The sequence below is a fragment of the Carlito syrichta genome, unplaced genomic scaffold (genome assembly GCF_000164805.1).
Source record: "Carlito syrichta isolate Samal-C Ts95f unplaced genomic scaffold, Tarsius_syrichta-2.0.1 Scaffold316264, whole genome shotgun sequence".
Classification (NCBI taxonomy): Eukaryota; Metazoa; Chordata; class Mammalia; order Primates; family Tarsiidae; genus Carlito; species Carlito syrichta.
In genome coordinates, this window is record NW_007260360.1 from 305091 (window position 1) to 321809 (window position 16719).

Genomic DNA, 16719 nt, shown 5'->3' on the forward strand with positions numbered 1-16719 from the left:
GGGGCGGGGAGCAGCCACTGCCCTCCAGTTGGGGTAATGGAGTGAGACTCCACTCAAAAAAAAAAAAAAAGAAGAAAATCTCATAGTTTGTGATCATGTTAAGAGATTTGGATCTTCACATGGCATCTGTTTGGGGTTACAAAATGGATATACGTATGTCTAATCAGTGTTCTCAAAGTGGTCTAGTCTAACCTAAAGACTTGATACTCTCCTGAAATATGTCCTTATGAGGAGTAAGTTGTGAAAGAGATGCCTCTTTCAGTGGGCTAAAGAACGTGGGCTGATGGAAAACAAAAGAACTTTCCAGTTGATTGGTATCAAAGGTAAGGTTAAGAGGAAGCAGATCTTTCAAAAATCCAGGAATCTTAGCTTTAGGGAGTTCAACTACAGCAGGATCTCTGCCAGATTGATAGATAGATGCTCCCAGTATGCCATCCAGCAGGTCAGGACAGGCTTTGGACCTATGGCAGGATGGTGCCCACAAAGGAACATGCCTGTGGACCTCAAGGGAGGAAGGCAGCAGTTAGCTGTGGGGGCTTCCTTGGACTCACTAGGATTGAGACATGGGCTGGGAAGTAGAGCATCATCTCACTTGGTACATACTTTTGAATCTTTGCTGATAACGTGTCTCTTTAAATTATATAATTTGTGTTATAAAAGCTCAAGTCGTCTATTAAAATTTCTTGACAGCGAAGCTTGGTTCTTCCATTCAGTGTAGACTTCATTCAGGGTAAACACATGTCACCAGACCAAATCCATTCCAATTATAGAGAATATGTCTGTTGGAATTTTCTAAGCCATTACTATTTTTCTTCAAGAGGAAAGAATAAACAAAACCATATTTAAAAAAAAAAAGGCAGACATGGAGCCCATAGTTATGAATGGCATGCAGCAGAAAAGGAAAATTCAACGCCATCAAGGTAGTGTTGAGGAGGCACACCTGATGCACAGGGAGCAGTGACCGGAAGCTGCACTGTCACAGGCTCTGGCATAGAGTGATGGGAGGCAGGCCAGCCTCCACTCACCTGGGTGTGAGCTACTTCCAGCCCCTGGCATAGCCATCTCACTTCTCTGTACCCCCACTTTCCCAGCATAAAATGAGAGGATTGTGGTTGATTTTTTGGTAAGGTTTCTTCCCACTCTAAAATTTCCAAATTCCAGGAAAATGAAAACCTGATCCCTTGCCATAAACATGCATCAGGTTAGATGATAAGAGAGCAAGGCCCTCGTGATATGTGACATTAATACTGAGGTCCGGGAGCCTATAACACACTCCTTGCAGGGCTAGTGATAGAAGTGACTCATTCCTACAATTAAATGATACTATTGTTAATTCCATCTTACTGTCCTTGTATCAGCTCTTTCATGCTCTTTGATCTTTCTTTCTTGAGGTAATACACACTTAAAACTCAAGCCTGAAAACACAGAAGCCTTTGTAGTCTGTATTATAAATGTGCAAATGCTATGCTGACCAATCTTACTTTGTGTTCTAGAGACCGTGTAATTGGTTTGATGATGACTGCCTGCGATCTTTGTTCTGTGACAAAACTGTGGCCAGTTACAAAACTGACAGCAAATGATATATATGCAGAATTCTGGGCAGAGGTATGTCCTTGGTTCTTTTATTAACATGGATGCTATTAAGAATTCGGAACATATTTGAGGAGAAATTAAATATATGGATAATTTGCTAACAATATTTTAGTTGTTCATGTTGATTGTTATATCAGAAAACTATGATCAGTCATATACCGTTAAGGATGTAGCAGTTGTGCAGATGCAAAGTGAGAATGGTCATTCTCTTACATCTTACTTGAGTATGTATGTAAATTGCCTGATCTCAACGGAAAGAGTTTAGGTACTTATTCACTGAACAACAGTGTAACATCTTGTCTTACTTAGTAGCTAATCTTTTGTTCACTCATTGAGTAAACATTACTGTCCATCTCCTTTACATAATCACTGGACAAAATCCTCAGAGGGGCCCATAGTAAGGGCTGTATCTGCTTGCAGCTAGAAATTCAGGAGAATAATCATTTTGTACCATAGACAGAATAAAATATGTAAATATACCCAATGGTCAACTCATCTGCAAATTATGAGTTCTGTAGAATGTATGGAATATTAATTCATAATTCTCCTGGAACAAACACATGTATGACTTTCATTCATACTTTTTCTTGACTGTGATATTGAATGATAACTGTTAAATGAACTGTAGTCACACTGCACTTCTGAGGTAATCTTGCAGGCACTTCCAGTTGCTGGTGAGGTGACCTCATGTGTTATGAGTATCCACTCAGTCACCTCCATGTGACCAGTTTGTCTCTCCAATCAATGGTGTATCAAAGTAAAAAGTGATCTTGCAGGTCTTGCATATTTTCCATTGTGTCTAGTGCAATACCATAAATGCTGAATAACACCATGGAACCATGTGAAGTTCCGCTAGTGATACTGGAAGAGCTCCCAAGAAGCAAAGGCATGGCATTCCAAGACCAAGTCAAATTGCTTGATATGTAGACTGTAGGTTGAGGTCTGCAGCTGCAGTGGCCCATTTCTGAATCCAGAATAAAGACTATAAAAACAGAAAAGGAAATTCATGAAGCTATCATTGCAGCTATACCAGCAGGAGTGAAAACCTTGCACTTTCTGCGAAGTACCTTTTTATCTCATATTGAAAATGTAGTTTTTATGTGAGTGCAGGATTGCTGTGAGAAAGGCATACCTACAGACTCTGATATGATGGGAAAAGAAGAGACATCATTGTAAGATGACTTAAAGCAAAAGGAAGATGAAGGATCTAAAGCTGGAGAAGTTAATGCCAGCAAAGGATGGCTTGATCATTTTAGGAAGAGGAGTGGCTTAAATGTCAAGGTAGCAGGAGAAGCAGCTTCTACTGACCGAGAGGCAGAAGACGAGCTTTCCGATGTCATTAAGAAAATCATTGAGGAGCAAGGAAGTACCCTATTCTGAGCCCCCTCCCCTGCAAAAAAAAAAGTCACAAAGGACGTTTATTGGTAAGGGAGAGAAATGAGGTCCAGGGTTTAAGGCAAGAAGGGACAGGCTAATTTTACTGTTTGTGCAAATGCAGTTGAGTTTATGATCAGGACTGCCTCTACCCATAAAGCTGCCAACCCCAACCCTTGAAGGGAAGAGGTAAATGCCCATTGCCAGTCTGTTGGTATACAACAAGAAGGTCTGGATGAGAGCTCTTTTTCTAGGTTTGTTCTATCCATGCATTGTCTCTGAAGTCAGTAAGTATTTTGCGAATAAGAGACTACATTTTGAAGTTTTTTGATATTGGATGCTGTATCTAGCCACTCATAACCCCATGAGTTCAACATCAAAGATGTTGAAATGGTCCTGATCTTCTTTCCCTCAAGCACACGTTTCCAATTCAGCCTCTAACTTAGGGGCCATACAGACCTTTGAAACTTGTTTCACTTGGACTCTATGAAAAGGATTGTCCATGCCGTGGAAGAGAACCTAAATAGAGAGAACATCATGAAAGTGTGGAAGAATTACATAATTGAAGCTGTCATCATTGTTGCAGAAAAAGTCATGGAAGTCATCAAGCCCAAAACAATAAATTCCTGCTAGAGAAAACTGTGTCCAGATACTGTCCTTGACTTCACATGATTTATGTCAGAGCCAATCAAGGAAATCATGAAAGAGGTTGTGGATATGCCAAGAATAGTTGGGAGTGAAGGGTTTCAGGATCTGGATCTTGGAGAAATTTAAGAGCTAAAAGATAGATACCACACCAGAGGGAATAACAGAAGATGCCCTGATGGAGATGAGTGCTTCCAAACCAGTGCTGTAAGATGAGGAAGAGGACATATAAGAAGCAACGCCAGAAGACAGATTGACACTAGACAGTCTGGCAGGAGGGCTTCCATCACACAGACTGCTTTTGTCTTCTTTTCTTTTCTTTTCTTTTTTTTGAGTTGGAGTCTCACTCTGTCACCCAGACTGGAGTGCAGTGGCCGCTCCTGGCCACCGCAGCCTCGACCTGCTGGGCTCCGGCGATCCTTCCGCGTCAGCCTTCCCAGTAGCCGGAATTACAGGCATGCGCTACCACGCCCGGCTGATTTTTTTGATTTATTGTAGAGATGAGGTCTCACTGCCCAGGTGGGTCTCGAACCCGTGGGCTCAGGCAATCCACTCACCTCAGCCTCCCAAAGGTGTGGGATTACAGGCTGAGCCACTGAGCCCAGCTTGTCTTCTTTTCTGACATGGGCTCTTCTCTGATATGGGCACTGAAACAAAAGCAAGTGGTGGAAGGATGATGGTACCAAGCCACTGCACTCCAGTCTGGGTGACTGAGTGAGACTCCAACTCAAAAAAAAAAAAAAAAGAAAGAAATATTCTTAGAGAAAAGAAAAAGCAAAAATCCAGGCAGCAATTATGATGTTTTTCTGTAAAATTATACCAAGTGTGTCTGCCTCTCCTGCCTCCCTTTCTACCACCTCCACCTTTTCCCCTTCTATTACCTCTGAGACTGCAAGACCAACCCCTCCCCATCCTCCTCCTCCTCAGCCTACTCAGTGTGAAGACAGTGAGGATGAAGACCTTTATGATGATCCACTTCCACTTAACACTTAATGAATAGTAAATATGTTTTCCCCTCCTTATGATTTTAATAACATTTTCTTTATTGTAAGCAGTAATACAGTATATGTATTTTACATATATAAGACATGTACTGATTGACTATTTATGTTATAGGTAAGGTGTCCAGGCAGCAGGAGGTTATTAGTAGTTAAGTTTTTGGGGAGTTATAAGTTATATATGAATTTTCAATTATGCAAGGGTTTAGTGTCCCTAACCTCTATGTTGTTCAAGGGTCAACTGTATGTGTCTGAACTGTAATATTTCACCTTATTATCATAATCAGCAGTCTAAAAGTAGTAACCTAGAATACATTCTATAAATATCACATCGGAAAACTGATCTAAAGTTATCTTATTGCTTTGCATATAATTTTATGCAATTTTGATGTATTTCATACTTAACAACTATATTTGTATTCTAAAATATGAAACAAAATGTGACTGATAGGTAATGTAGATATTTTCCCTTTATATTCCTCATTGATTATTCAGTTCACACATACTGATTAGCTGCCTGCACACTCTTAGGCGTCAGGGACTTTGTAGTCTGTAGGAGGAAACAGGAGCATCGCTACCATGTCCTGCCAGTTGATCCAAACATTGATAAAGTCCTGTCTCTCCTGCCTATTCTCACAATCATGCCCCATGTCAGAGCATCGCCAAATCATGCCTTGACTACTGCAGGATTCTAACTGAGTCTCCTGCCTTTATCATTTGGAATCAATCTAGCAGTAATTAAGAGTGTGGTCTTTGATTTCATGTTGCTTGAGATTAAAATCCTGCTTCGGCACTTAATGTGTAGCCTCACGCCAATTTTCTGACTTAACTAGACAGGGATGATACTAATTCTAACTATGATCTACATTTGATGATGACATGTAGTCAGTTATACTGCATCTTTACTAACATGCTTTAGTAGACTTTTTTTTTCTTCCTCTGTCAGTATTCCCCTTCAAAGTCTAGCTTCACTCATTCAGTACACCGAAAAGATCATTTGAGAAAGAAGTCAGAAAGGCCTTGAGGTGATTCCACATTGTGTTATTGTTTTTCCTTGCTATTGACTATATCCTCTTATTATAAATTTTTCCTGACTTCTGCAGAATGAGAGCAGAAGAGATGGCTGGCAAAAACTTCTGGTAATTCATTACAGAAGAAAATCAGTATAAAATACCAAATAATAATACATGAAGTTTTTCATTACTTTTACATGTTTCTTGAGTTAGTAACCAGAAATATTATTTATTTTGAAGAAAATTAATGAATAAAGGTAACAATTTATTCATACCAAAACATAACTATTTGACAGTTGACCAAGCATGATGAATTATTTATAATTTATAGTTATTTATAATTCTCAGGGTGATGAAATGAAGAAATTAGGAATTCAGCCTATTCCTATGATGGACAGAGATAAGAAGGATGAAGTCCCACAAGGCCAGGTATGAATTTTTACAGTCACAGTGTCACTGTTAAAGCAAAATAGCTTAAGGTGACCATGAAATTGTGCAGGAATAGAAAGCAATGTCATCTCACAGTATGTTTGGGCACAGGGAATAGGTCATTCCAGGTCTGTTGATTAAAATAGGAACTTTAGCACTCTATCCTGCAGGGGCTGAGAACTAGAGAAAGAGCAGCCTTGAAGCCTCATCCACCCAAACGTGCCTTCCCATGCTAAGGCACTTGTAGGAAGACTAGACTCTGGAGGAGTTGGTATTTGTAATCTGACTTGAGGGCCAACTCTAACTGCTGAGTTTGTTCCCAGGGCTACAAGCCAAAGTGGGGAACCGTGAGAGTCTGGCTGCCTTGTGGACTAGAAGAACTTTGTGCTCAGGGACAGAACCACTTGAAACCTTATCCATTAGATGGAATTTGGGACAGTAAGGCCAAGGTTAGGAAGTCCTGCTGGACTTAAAGAATTCACACTACCCTGTCATCACTCCTTTCGACAACTGCCACTGAAGCAAATAAGCCTTCTTTTCTGACTTGAAATAGAGAGGGTGGATGAATTTGAGTTGCTGTAATTTAACAAGCAGGAAATATTTTGTCATTGGCTAAACAAAGAAATTTTTGGAGAGTGATGATATAGATTTTTATTAAGGTCCAATTTTTTTCTGACAAATAATGCTTAGTACTTTATTTTAGTACATTGTGAGTTTTTTTCCACATAAATTGACATTAGTTGTCCCATTTCCAGGACTTACCACATACTTTATGTTTTTTTTCTAATGCTTTGAGCGCCCCAGTGCTTTGTTAATTTGCATGTGTGTGTGATGTGATGTCCTTCTCAGATTATGGTCTTCTTACACTACCCATCTTCTAATGGCATACTATGGAAGTAGGTAATGAACAAATAATTATAATAGAGACAAATTTAGAAAATATTTCACAGGATGGTGGTCTTAAATAAGTTCTCAAATTTTCCCACTTTTTAAAGTTGGTCTATACAAAATGTAGGCAAGTTGGCAGCTCACAGAGGCACCAGCACAGCAAAGTGGCCACATGTCTTCCCTGGTCAGTGCCTTCGCGCCTGTTCCTGGCTGGTTATCCTGAGGGCATGTCATTATTCCTTCTTCATTTGAAAGTACAGCTGACATACCTGTCATGCATGCTGCATAGATATTTTGCAGTGTAGCTGCCTTTTAACATTGTGTATGGAATTTTTCCATATATGGGTAACAGCTGTTTGTCTTTTCTGTTTGATGTCTACTTTTCATAACATATTGGAAATGTCTTTTACCAACCTGAGAGTATATAAGTATTTGCCTATATTTTCTTTAGTTGCTTTTTTGTTTCATAGCTTTACATCTGATTTAATTTATTTGGTATTTATCTTGTTATATCGTTTAAGATAGGGATCTAAAATGTATTTCTTTCCAAATAAGCATTCATCCCAGCAGAATATATAGAATAACTGGAAAATTTCTTGTTGATGCTGTCAAAATATGGGTTCTGTTCTGGTGTTTTTAAATTAATAGTTTGTTTTAGAATATTTTGTTTTTTGTCAAAATTTGCGGTCCATTTACATTGTGAGAAAGTTTTAAATACAATATTTCTGTGATTAGTTAATATTTTACAAACTATATTGCTTTTAAATTGCTGATTACTGCGAAATTATTCTTTGCCATAATAATGAAATAATCTCTTTATTGGGGATTTTCTGCCCCATGACAGCTGTTAAATATTAGAATAAGAAAATCTCTGTATAAGCCACAAAGTTTAAAAAGAACTCTTAGGCATTGTTCTGGTAAGACAACTCTGGTGATAGGATTTACAACAGGAGAAAGCAAAGGGGCCATGCAGACGTGATCCCTCTAAAGCCTTTGATGCATCTCATTGAAGTTCAGTTATTTAAAGAAATGAGGAAGCCATGGTTTGGGGTCACCTCATCCAGGGAGGTAGTGTTCTCTTGTACGTGTTGTCAGCCACTTGGACTAGACTATGGTTTGGGGTCACCTCATCCAGGGAGGCAGTGTTCTCTTGTACATGTTGTCTGCCACTTGGACTGGAACATCTGTGTTCTCTGGCTGGCAGTCACATGGTCTTCTCTATCTGGCCTTCATTGGGCCAGTCTGAGGTAGCATTATTTATTTTCACAATGACCCAGAATTCTTAGTAGAATGTTCTTTCATATATTTTCTAAAATATGACAGATTTAAAACTGTGAAATCTAAAATATCAAGAGAACAGTAATCTGAATGGGCTATGATAAGGTCAACTCCATTTTTTTTAGGTCAATAGAAAGGGCTAGGTAATGAATAGAACATTAGTAGACCAAGCACAGCACCAAAGACAAGGGTATAATAGACAAACAGTAAAGTTCACTGTGACTCCTGAGTGCAGAGTTGGAAAGAGTCATCCTGTAGAGAATAACAAGCTTAATTCTGAGATGTCTGCACTAAAGTGTGACCAGAGATAAGAGCAGGACTCAAATTATAAACAGACTCATCCACAAATGGAGTGTCATTTGAGGAACTTGGGTTCCCAATGTCAGTAGGTAGTAACTTTAGTAATATGTTTTGAATTTTATTTCTAGAATGTATTGTAATGCACCCTACAATTTAACAATATTTACTAAACCCAAATATCACATGCAGCAAAACTAGAACATTTAAAATTTTATAATTAGACTTCAGAAACAGAAAATTCACATGTAAGACATGTAGGTACTGCCAGAATCGCTAACATGCAGCTTTGCCTCTTGCCCATGGTCTTGTCACTACACAGCTTGGATTCTACAATGCCGTGGCCATCCCCTGCTATACCACCCTCACCCAGATCCTGCCCCCCACGGAGCCACTCCTGAAGGCTTGCAGGTATGTTCACGCTTCATGTTGTCATGTCATTTTCAAAAGGAAGATTCTGTACAGGACTTTCCACTCCGTCCATGTGTGTAAGTATCTTATCTGCAGTTTACAGTAAATGCCATCCGTCCATGGGCTGGGTGTCCAGGTGTCTAGTTGTTGTGCTCAGGGGTCCTGGCACTCTTGGTTAACAGCTTTCCAGGACCACTTCTCCCCTTTGGTTCAATAACCCTCAAACCTGAGTCCCAGGCGCTGTCAGAGGCTCAGGTGGCTCCTTCCAGCCACACTCTGACAAGAGGGATAGCGGGAACAGGCTGGGGCAAGGGCCGACATGGATCAAAGACCTACTGACTGGGAGGGTTCTTCCTGCTCTTTCATGCCTGCATTCAGTTCAGGCCAGTTTCTGGACATTTCTTTCCTAAAGGGAGTATGAGTGGTTCTTGTGAGGGCAGGCATTGTTTCAGGCTCTAGGCTAGTTGCATCTGCACTGAGGATGCCTTGTCCCCTAGACATCCTCAGGTCTGGCTGGAAATCCCTGAGCCCACTTGCGCCATTCTGCTGAGGGACTCGTGGGTCTGGAGTCTGCCTGTGAGATGGTCAGGAAGCCCTGGCTGTCACAGATGTCACAGCCATGGCACATCTCTTACAGTATGCCACACAAGCACATGTGAAGAGTGTCGATTTGTAAAGTCACTCATTTAGCAACAAGGAGCAAGAAGTATTTTTTTTTAATTATTATTTTGCAGAGAACCTGTCAGTGCTGTTTTTTTAAAAAAAACAAAGCAGTAATGTCTGCTCAGAGGTGCCTGTTTTAAAAAAGAGGCTCAGCTGAAATCACTCAGTTTATTGTTTCAAGGGAAGAGGGGGAACTTGAATGGCATTCCCTTCATCTTTAAGCTTTTTTCTTCCAAAGCAGCACATAAGCCATCTGTTATCTGGTCTAGCTTCATATTTCTCTGTTTTTCTCATTCTTTTTGAAGGGTGAACTCAATTAACAACATTGAAATTTTTAAAACATTTTCATTTTACTTTTCAGAGAAGTTACATCTGGAGAAGGCAGAGGGCAATAGCCAGGCAGCTGTGTGTGCTGATTTCCTCTAGGCAAGGTGGTGGCCAGGAGAACTTTCTAGCCACTCAGCCCTAACCCCACCTGGGGTCTGGTTGGAGTGGCTGCACCCAGGACATACTCAGGACAGACGTGTGGCTGGATCCTTTAAACAAAACAAAAACTCACCTGGGGTTTCACATATTTTGCTGTTGAAACTTTTCTTTTTAAGGATAACTAGCAAAACTAACTACCAAGAACATAAAAATATGCCTTTTCTCTTTTTTGATATTAAAGATATAGTTTCTCTTTCCTCTCTGCTCCTGGGGAAATGTAACATCCTAGTTTATTTAGTTGAGTCTTAACTGACCTTCACCAGTGGTTAGTTTATTAAAATCTTACCTGTTGGTATAAGCACTAAGCTATAAAGGAGTGTGAGCCAGGATTCTCTAGTGGGACTGGATTATAAGTGAAAAGAAATTGGAATAGCAATCTAAATTCAGACATACTGTTGTGAAAGATCCCAAGCAATCTTTGGAAGTCCTTTCTTATCGAGAAAGCCTGAGTTTTATGTTAGCTATTTGGAAGCCAGCGCACAAATATTTACTGTGCTTATCAAACCCTGGAAGAGTCTGTTGAGGCACTTTCCCTGGGAAGGTTTGAGAATGTGGAATTCAGCTCTTTGGCCATGTGGTACTGGATGATGTGACACAGAAGTTAACAGCATCACACTTTTCAGGTTATATTTTAGGAATTCCTCTTGTCCAAAGGTGTCTTAGCATGTTTGCTTCAAACAAGTCTGGGGGAAGAATTTTAAAACTGCTCTATATGAATTTTGTGTTTGCCAATGCCAGTGCTGACTGATTTTGACTTTGCACATAAGAGAGCAAAGTCAAGGTGGAAATGTTGCTAAGAACTCTTCAGGTTAGCCATACAAAGTAAGATGGTTGTGCAGTGGTTGTGATCACACGACTGAAGAAGATGAAGATTCCTGTGATGTTTGAAGAAACCTGTGATGTCTGTCTATTGACAGACGAGAAGCAAGGACTAGAGACATGAGGCTGCACCTCAAATGAGACACTTACAGACCCAAACACGAGTTTACTGTACCAAGAGAATGCCAAAAGTTTGTGCCAGGTGTAACTGCAAATGACCTTTTATATATGACACAGTGTCATAAGGTTATTTCCAGATTTTCAGTGTACCACGATAGTTTCAAGGTCTCCTAGAAGACACACTGTTGCACTTAGGGTTGTTTGTGTTCTGTTGAACATTCTACTCTGGCATTGCTTCCTTTCCATGTATCCTGTATACTCCTCAGTGGTAAAACCTAGGGTTCATTCCTTCTCTAGTTAGTCCTTCTAGCTGATTAGGGATGATGTGTCCTGCTTCCTAGCCTCACTCCCTGCCTTTGCGGTTCAGAGCTGGTAGGACCAGCTGCCCCTGCTGTGTTGGTGGCTCCAAGGCTCTTTGCTGAGGAGACATTATGAGAGCCAGCCTGTATCACTCTGGTGATCATCAGAGTCCAGTGGCACCACAGAAAGCCACTGGGTATTGTCCTGCCACAGGACTATTGGGTTAATTTTTAAGAGATGCTTTGTTAAGCTCTACCTGTCACTGCATATTCTTCCCATAGGGACAATCTCAATCAGTGGGAGAAGGTGATTCGAGGGGAGGAGACCGCGACATGGATCTCATCCTCGCCGGGGGCCCAGGAGGCCTCTGAGAAGCTGCCTGTGAAGACCGACCACTGACTGCCACTGACAAGCTGTCCTGTGTAGAGTCTCATCTTGCTTCTTTGACTTTTTTCAGGTTTTTTGTTTGTTTGTTTTTTATTTTGGGTTTTTTTTTTTTGTTTGTTTGTTTCTGGGAGAAGAGGAACCTATGCCTGGTAACTGGGGTGCAAACCTCTTCAACAAGGTAACATCAAGTAGGTATGCCCAGCAGATGATTTCCTGCCAATCTCCTCTGTAGCACATCATGGACAGTGAGCAGCCAGGACCACCCGTGTTCAGAAACCAGCTGGCCAAGACCCATTTGACTCGTGAACTGGACTTTTCTCACAGGCCACCATTGCTGAGGACTTAATGGAAATGTACAACAGTTACTCAGAAGGGAGATTTTTCCATTGTGTCTTTCCAATGAGAGTTTAAAATGGTACTATTATGGTATTGTACTTTGGCTTTAACACCAATGTTACTTTGATGTTGGTTATAAATAGGAGCTTTTACACATTGCTGTTGTGAATGTTCATGTGTGACCTACTTAAATTTCCCTGGGTTGTATGTAGTCCACAGCCTTAGGACAAATATCACTGAGGCTCCAGTATAAGAAATGGTGGAAAGAAGTCAAATTCTTATTTCAAATTTCATGAATTTAGTTAGGCAGACTGAAGTATATTCAGTTTAAACTAAAGGGCTTAGATGAATAAATTTAACACAAAAAGAAGCAGACTTTCTATCATTTTTGAGACGAGATGCAGATATATATTACAGTAAATTTCAGTATCAATTCAAAAGATGTCTAAGATTGTTGTCTTGGCAAATTGACTGAGCCCTTTGCATAAAGAACAAAATAAAAGCAAGTCATTTACATTTTTTAGTGGGCAAGACTTATGGATGCAACATGGGAATTTTTAATGATTCCTTTATACTTTCACTTTGTGTCATTGCAAAATTTTAGACTTACATCCACAATGAAAAGTTCTTTCTAAAAGTTATTTAACTAAAAATATCGTACATTTCCCTTAAAAATCAAATTAAACCACCAAATTTAAGTCTTGTAATTGGACTCTGTTCTGCTGCATTCATCACCCATTCATCCATTTTCTCAGGCTACACAATTGTATTTTATAAGCTTTCTATCCATTGAACAGAAGTGGAAGAAGGAATTAGTGCATCTCAATGGCCTCTTATTTTTATTGTTTTTACTATTCTCACAGATCAAAAATCTACTTAGAAACCTGTGGTTTGGATTGTCTCTTCTGTAAGACTTTTTGGTTGACTAGTCTTGTATAATGTAAATGTTTTGGAAAAAAAATACAAAAGTAATACTCTGGACCCCTTCCTACAAAGATGATAAAACCATAACTTCTGGTGCATATTAAGTCTTTAAAGATTTTTAGCACAATGGCCCAGTAACCTCCGAGTCTGTGGTTAGCTCTAACCTGAAGGAATTAGATAGAGTCTCATTCAGGAAGTGACAGGCCAATCGTAACAAATAGCTTATTCACTATTCACATGGCAGGAAATTGGAAGATTCCTTTTAATAAAATACATTTAAAAAATAAGCTTCTACATGTTTAATACTACATGCATTGCTGTTCATATGAGCCTGATTTTTGCAAAATTAAATCAGAGGCTTCTACAACATGGTTTATTTATGTTGTAGCAGAATTGGCTATAGATAAACATTGTTCTTATTTTAAAATTAACACTATGTATTCAGTTTCCTTATGGGCTTCAGAAAGTTATCATCTTCCCTCATGGAGCTCCATTTACTGTTTTAATTGTACAACATGAAGTAAATGTAATAACTAAAGAAAGAGGAATACCACTGTGGCTAGATATACACACACACTATATATATTTATGTACGGATGTAATGAATGTAGACAGACACATAGATGTATATATGATGCACACTCATATGTATGTATGTAGACATACACATGTGTACATATGCAGTACACACACACACACACACACACACACACACACACACACACACACTTATACATATGAGAGACGGAGAGAAAAAGGGGGAGAGAACCAGGCACGAAGGCAAAATATAAAGCAGCCACGTTCTTCAAAGACAATGATTCTTCCTGAGTGAAAACATCTACTACTTGATAGGGTTGACTAGAGAATGTCATTTTGTGTTAGCATATTCGTAGAATTGAATTCTAAAAAGTGGCACATTTTTCTGCATACAAATGTATGACACTGGATCCCACCAACTTTAATCACAAGAGTGAATGTCGTCATCTAATTTAAGTTGGAGATTGAATTGCAGGAGAGGGTATATTATTTAAGATTATTGTTTAATTAAAAGAATTTGAAAGGAATGCATTAATTCAGCTTTTTAATTTAAGAAAATCATGGAGGTAACAATCTCATGGCTATTTTTGCATTTTGAGGTTATTACAGAAAACAGAAAATGCTCTTAATTTTACATAATCAAGTGTATTGTATTAAGTGACCTCAATTTTGAAGCATTTCCTGGGAGTGTATATGGATTTATTGGTTGGCAGATTTCTTGTGAAATATTGTCATCATAGAAACAGTTTGAACATAGAACTGTATTCTAATGTAAACTGTTAATATTGCTTTTGCCATGTGTAAGCATAGATTTTCTTAAAATAAAAAGGCCCAGGATGCAGTGATATTTAGTTGATAATTTGTTTTGGAGAACGTGCAGTCAGGAGTATTTTTGTATTTTGACAGATACATTCAGCAGACAAACACTTGAGCTCTGTTTCTTATCTTTTTCCCAGATTTCTTAAAAGGACAGTGTGATACCAGAAGCCAGGCAGATGGTTTTTATTACCAAAAATTTTGATGTACCCTGGGTAACATAGTGAGACCCCTTCTCTACAAAAGTTAAAAATTTAGCCAAGCATGGTGGCATCACCTGTAGTCCCAGCTACTTGAGAGGCTGAGGCAGAAAGATCCCTTGAACCCAGAAGTTCAAGGCTGCAGTGAGCTATGATTGCACCACTGCACTTCAGCCTGGGCAACAGAGTAAGATCTCGCATCTATTTTTTAAAAAAATTTTTATTAAAATTTTTTTTGGATGAGATTCCCATTAAGGTGGTATTTTATATTGAGCCAGATTTTCCCCGTCAAGTATAAATTTGGTATCTTCTATGAGTATGTATAGAATGTTCAATTTGCAGAAATTTGTATTGGTTACATGAACTTGTAACAGTTATGTTTTATAGTCACATGCAATTATTCCATTATTTTTTTCAGGCAAAATGAACATATTTTTTAGCTGGATATGTTCTCAGAAACATAAATGCATGCCAACAACATGAAATATTGAACTCAGCCAGGGGAATAGCATCCTAAAAATTGTAAGCATCTTATTAATTAGTAATTGAGTCTGTGAATTAATTAATTAGAAAAAGTTAAAGAAAACACAATGGATGTGAAAACTAACTCTCACAAATGGCCATGATAGGGCAGGGACTGTGGACCATTTCATGGGTTTAGTTGTGTCTAAGAAATGCCTGGAAACCCATCTTGCAGATGAGACTAAGGTGAAACATTAGACACGATGATCCTCATTCCTGCCTCCTCCTCAGTGGAAAAGGACTGGACAGATGACTGCAGTGGTACTCCAGGTGACGTGTTCTCACAGCTTCAAAAACAAGTCATTTGAAACCAGATCTATTCAGTATAGGTTTCCTCTTTTTTGGCATGCTTTTCAGATTTTTTGTTGTTGTTTTGTACAATCTCTGTGAGTTTAGCTTTGTTGGTGTTTTATGTACACTAGTTATGTTTGTACAGAATATAAATATATGAATAAATCCTTAGATACCTGTTTTTTTTTTAATAGGTCTAGGTTTGGGTATTTGTGTTTCTGGTCTTTTAACTCAAAATTGAGGTTTGAGCTTTAATAGGACTACATTACTTGCCATGCCTTGGCCTGTGCCTTTATTTAAATCCTAAAATTTTACTTTTTCTTCTGTATATTCATTATTCTGATTTTCTTGCTTAACTATAACTGAAAATATTTAAAGAAACACATCCATGGTTAGTTTTATCAAGTTGAATGAACCGGATCTTTCTTTCCTCATCAGATTTTTATCTATTAATTGACTTCACTCACATACACCCTGGTGACTATCACCAATGAGCGGTTCAGATTCAGCTTTTTCTGCAAGGACTTCCAGGAACTGTGACATGGCTATGATGTGATTTTGTTGGCTTTCAGGTACATAAGCATGATTTAGATCTTGAGAATCACTTCTTTCTTTACATATTTCAAACATGTGTTTGCCTTTTATACTTTGCTGATTTTATTTAGGAATTAATTCTTTAAAGACTCTTCATTTAGTCACTATTGTGGATCCCTACTATTGCAAGTATGTCTGATTTAAAAATTACTATAAAATGTAGATTAGCCAAGGTATGCTCTCAGTTACTGGTTCCCGTGCTTGTCAGTGCATGGCTGTCATATTTTACATGTGCATTAGTATTTATTCTAATTCACACTTTGCTGACTTATTTAAACATTTATATTAAGTTTAAATGAGTGATATCCAATGAAGTACATGCCTTTTGTCTTTTTTTTGTTTTTGGTAACTGGATATTGTGGTTGTCTGAAGCATTGGAAGCATTTTATATGATGACAAAAAATAGCAAGAAACAAAGAGAATGGTTACAGTGGTGTTCTGCTTCCAGAGGAAAGACATGAATGATTACCAAGACACACACTTGAAGTCCAAGGAAGCATGACTATCTTCACTCGGAGTGACTCTTCTCAAGCCAGCAATGGACAGCAGCACTGGCCAGCTGTGTAGTCAGGCTGCTTCTCACTACAAGTCTGAGAAAACCGTACCGGAAGGCACTAAGACCCGGCATGGCTCTGTGGGGGGTCAGAAGAGCATCACCTAGGTTCCAGGCGGAAACAGGCAGCTGAGTGCAGAGTTTGCCAAGTGGGGAAGTCGGTTGCACATTTGTTTTCACCTCATATTTCTGAGGTACTATATATTTGCACATGTTTGAGTGAAATAGTTTTATTTCTATTATAA

At 38.9% G+C, this 16719-nt stretch overlaps 1 protein-coding gene across 2 annotated transcripts in view; it reads left to right on the top strand.

The window, feature by feature from the left end:
* PDE10A (phosphodiesterase 10A) overlaps positions 1-12195 on the top strand; it is a 261276-nt gene extending 249081 nt beyond the window's left edge. For both annotated transcript variants that reach the window (XM_021706971.1, XM_008074000.2), the window contains exons 19-22: positions 1494-1605; positions 5972-6052; positions 8838-8926; positions 11596-12195. In XM_021706971.1, coding sequence (XP_021562646.1) covers positions 1494-1605; positions 5972-6052; positions 8838-8926; positions 11596-11713 — 400 coding nt within the window. In that variant the 3' untranslated portion in view covers positions 11714-12195. The remainder of the gene's footprint in view (positions 1-1493; positions 1606-5971; positions 6053-8837; positions 8927-11595) is intronic.
* Positions 12196-16719: the final 4524 nt, after the last annotated feature.